The sequence below is a fragment of the Manihot esculenta genome, chromosome 13 (genome assembly GCF_001659605.2).
Source record: "Manihot esculenta cultivar AM560-2 chromosome 13, M.esculenta_v8, whole genome shotgun sequence".
In the NCBI taxonomy this organism is placed as follows: domain Eukaryota; kingdom Viridiplantae; phylum Streptophyta; class Magnoliopsida; order Malpighiales; family Euphorbiaceae; genus Manihot; species Manihot esculenta.
In genome coordinates, this window is record NC_035173.2 from 15,838,467 (window position 1) to 15,842,514 (window position 4,048).

Below are 4,048 nucleotides of genomic sequence, written 5' to 3' on the forward strand. Positions count from 1 at the left end.
ACCACAACACGACGACGACCACAGTAATAACGATAACAATAATAATAATAGTAAATCAATCTAACTATAAATTGATTGTAATTACAAGGTTCTTTTCTTCCCTCGAAGGTGCTTGGTTTAGTTGACTTTTGAAGTTTGCTGTTTTTCTTATCTCATATTTTATTTGAATATGATAAAAAAATATAATAGTCACTTATAATCCCTCTTATAATTTCATCTGCTACAAATACACAGCAAGGAAAATAATTTAATTTAATATTAAGAGCTGCTTGTCACACAATATATATAGTGATGCTACACAAAAGTCGTTCAAAATGAATCAGGAAACTGTCATTATAAAATAGGGTTACGTATGAAATATCTGATAAGTCGATATTCGATTCACTCGAGAAAAGAAATATTTGGATACCATTACAGCCGATTCTTCATCAATACTCACCCTCCCTTGAAAAGGTCGAGCCCTCACACAAAATTACAATTAGTAGGTACAATCCAGTAGATTCTTGATACGTCTGTAATTACGGGATCACCAATCGGCTAAACTGGCGAAGATCCCTTATCAAATAGCTGACTACATTATCGCCGGATTATTAAGAAATGCTATATTTATTTCTATTTTCTTATAGTATAAAAGGAAAACAATAATAGAATTAAAGGTACACAATTCTCTTATACAACTACTCTCAATTTCTATATTCGTCTTATTCTCCAATTTACTTATTTGAGCGTCGGAGTGCTGCCGTGAGCACCCATTACCCCATATTCTCTTTTTGCAGATTTAGCTAATCGGAGTACAATTCTATTTTCTGGCAGCATCATTTGGTTCCACTGCCAAGAAATCCATTGTATCCTTTTTATTCATTTGGATTAAAACGGTCTCATGTCCCTTCTCTTTGAAAAAAGAAATCTCTCTTTTCTCTCTTGAAATGATCGGGATCATACATGTCATTGCAGGAGAACCTGATAATGGAAAAGGAAAAAATAAACGCGTAGCAGAAGATGTCCTGTCAGTTGAATAAGAACCATGGGTCAAACAGAAAGTAAGGTTTGGTCCTACAGTCAATGCGATGGCATTCTTTCAAAATGACACGTTGGTCGTTAAGATTATTCTAAACATGTATGAAGTAAGATGAGTATTGATGGATATAGATAGTTATGTTAATCTTCTCATCTTAAATGTTTTTAACAAGTTAGACTTGGATAAATGTAGTCTTATCAAAGTTTCCTATCCATTAGTAGGATTAAGAGATAAGATCATAGTAGTACTGTGCACCATCAACCTTCCCCTAGTACTGGGTGACGAGAAGTATAAGCGGAAGCTGTATGCAGAATTTATCGTAGTAGATATCCCATTCGTGTACAATTTGATACTCGACCGCCTAGTTCTAAACTGCTATGGTATAGTTATTAACATGAGTGCTATATGTCTTAAGTTACCAGCTCTAAGAGGGATAGCCGTGGTTCGAGGCAACCCGAGGTTAGCCAAAGAAGGTTATAGACACCCACAAAAAGCCTCGGGAAAGCAACAATGCCCATCGACTTGCTAGAGAAATAGGAATCTCACAAAAAGCCTTGGGAAAGCAACAATGCCTATCGACTTGCTAGAGAAATAGGAATCTCACATAAAACCAGAGCCAGCAGACCCAGTGGAAGAAGTCCAACTAGGTAAGGATCAAAAGATACGGTTCGATACTGCATTAACTGGTGAAATGAAGAATTATTTAATAGAATTACTAAAATATTGAATGACCACTTTCGTTTGGTCTCTAAAAGATGTAACAAGGGTGGATCCAGCCCTCATCACTCATAAGATGTTTATTGACAAAGCAATCTATCCAGTCCAGCAGAAGAAAAGAAGGTTTGCACCAGAGAGGCAGCAGGTGATCAAAGAAGAGGCTAACAAGTTGTTAAATGCAGGATTCATAAAGGAGGTCCAGTATCCCACATGGCTTGCCAATGTGGTCTTGGTGAAGAAGGCCAACAGAAAATAGAGAATGCATGTGGACTTTACTGACCTGAATAAAGTATGTCCAAAAGATCATTATCCATTACCATTTATCGACAAGTTAGTAAACTCGACCTCTTGTCACACAGTGGTTTCCTTTCTTGATGCCATTTGAGAATACCACCAAATCATGATGGACACCAAGGATGCAGAGAAGACCACGTTCATCATGGATGAATGAGTTTTCTACTATAAGGTGATGCCATTTGGGCTAAAGAACACGGGATGACTTACCAAAGGTTGGTGTTAGGCATTTTTAAAGACATGGTGGGATTAATAGTCGAAGTGTACGTGAATAAGATAGTGGTAAAGAGCCAATCCTTAGAAGACCACTCAGATGATATCCAAAAAGTCTTCGACATACCAGACAAGGCAGGTATGAAGCTAAACCCTGAAAAGTGCACCTTCGAGATAAAAGCGGGAAATTTTTTGGGATATATAGTTTCAAAAAGAGGCATAGAAGTAAACCCTGAAAAGATTAGCGCCATCCAAAATATGGAAGCACCCAAAAACATTAATGAATTACAAAAGTTGAATGGGCGAGTCATAGTCTTGGGCTGGTTCATATCATGCTTAGCCAATAGGTGTTTCCCATTTTTAGAGCCTTAAAGGGCAAAGGTAAGTTTGTGTGGGGGGAAGAATGTGCAGAAACATTTGAAAGTTTGAAAATCTTTTTATCATCTCCCTCATTGCTAAGCTCGCTTATCGAGGGCAAGGTCTTGTTTCTATACTTATCTGTACCATAAGAAACAGTTTGCTCGGTACTCATTTGTGAGAACAATGGAGAACAAAGCCTAGTCTATTATGCCAGCCAAGTTTTAAAGGGGGCAGAGATAAACTATCCTCCTCTCGAAAAGTTAGCATTTGCAGCCTGATGTCAGCCACAAAGCTACGTCCGTACTTCGAGTCACACACCATAGAAGTCAAGATGGATTATCCACTGCGAAATGTTCGACATAGATCGGAGTTGTCAGGATGGTTGTCCACATGGGCGATAATACTGTCAACCTTTGATATCAGGTACATGCCAAGAAAGACAATGAAAGCCCAAACAGTAGCTGATTTATTGTAGAAATGACTCTGCCGTTAGAGCCTTTGGAATCCCCTGAATCAACCATGGAGGAGCGGAAGGTTTGGGAAGGTGGAACTTGTGAGGCTGGGGGTTCTAAAATCGGGATCCTGTTGCAGAGTCAAATCAGTATAAAACTTTAGTACATGGTAAAACTCATTTTCAATGCTATCAACAATGTAGCCGAGTACGAGGCTGTAATAATCGCCCTAAGAATCATCAACGAATTAGGTATACAGAAATCTACTATTTTTAGTGACTAACAACTAATTATTCATCAATACCATGGAAAATTTAAAGTCTGAGAACCGAACCTTGTCAAGTATGAAGAAAAGGTTCGGTCCTTGATGGAAAGGATTAAAGACACGCAGGGCAGCTACGAGCTTCACCAGGTGGCTAGAGGTGACAACGAAGAGGCATATTTTCTAGCCAAAATGACGGCGGCGGGTGAAGAGCAATTCCAGTTTGAAGAATTGCATACTCTAGCGACTGATGAGGAAGATTCTTTTCCCATAGAGGAAGGGGAAGCATGGATGACACCCATATAAAAGATTTTGATACAAGATTATCTGCCAGCTGATGAGTTATTTTCCAAATAGGTAATAAGAAAATCCTCTAAATATGCACTAATTGATAGATGGTTGTACAGGAGGTTCTCAACTCAGCCATGGTTGCCTTGTGTTATGGAGGAGGAAGGCTAGGAAATTCTAAAAGACATTCATGAAGGTGATTGCGGGATTCATGAAGGTGATTGCGGGAGTCATGAAGGAGTTTGGACAATTGCCCAAAAAGCATTCAGACAAGGGTATTGTTGGGAATCTTATAAGCTTAATATCAGATTGGTGCAATAGAAAAATAAAATAATTTTAAGCCATAAGAACAAAAAAGAGTCGATACATACAACAATGGCATTAAAGGTGCAAGATTTACCTTTGTTGAATTGTTTGCAAGGCTAAACCAAAACCAAATGAATC

The 4,048-nt window shown here is 38.3% G+C and overlaps 1 protein-coding gene across 1 annotated transcript; it reads left to right on the forward strand.

Moving 5' to 3' along the window:
- The first annotated feature begins 1,139 nt into the window (after positions 1 to 1,139).
- On the forward strand, positions 1,140 to 1,991 carry LOC110629220. Its single transcript, XM_021776136.1, has 2 exons — positions 1,140 to 1,491; positions 1,774 to 1,991. Exons 1-2 carry the CDS (start codon positions 1,140 to 1,142, stop codon positions 1,989 to 1,991), a joined length of 570 nt encoding a protein of 189 aa, XP_021631828.1.
- The last annotated feature ends 2,057 nt before the right edge of the window (positions 1,992 to 4,048 follow it).

Excerpts from the sequence above, each read along its gene's own strand:
- LOC110629220 (XM_021776136.1), top strand. The coding sequence starts at position 1,140 with ATGGATATAGATAGTTATGTTAATCTTCTCATCTTAAATGTTTTTAAC. Across the intron at positions 1,492-1,773 it reads CCCGAGGTTAGCCAAAGAAG|ATGTAACAAGGGTGGATCCA; the intron begins GTTATAGACACC and ends GGTCTCTAAAAG.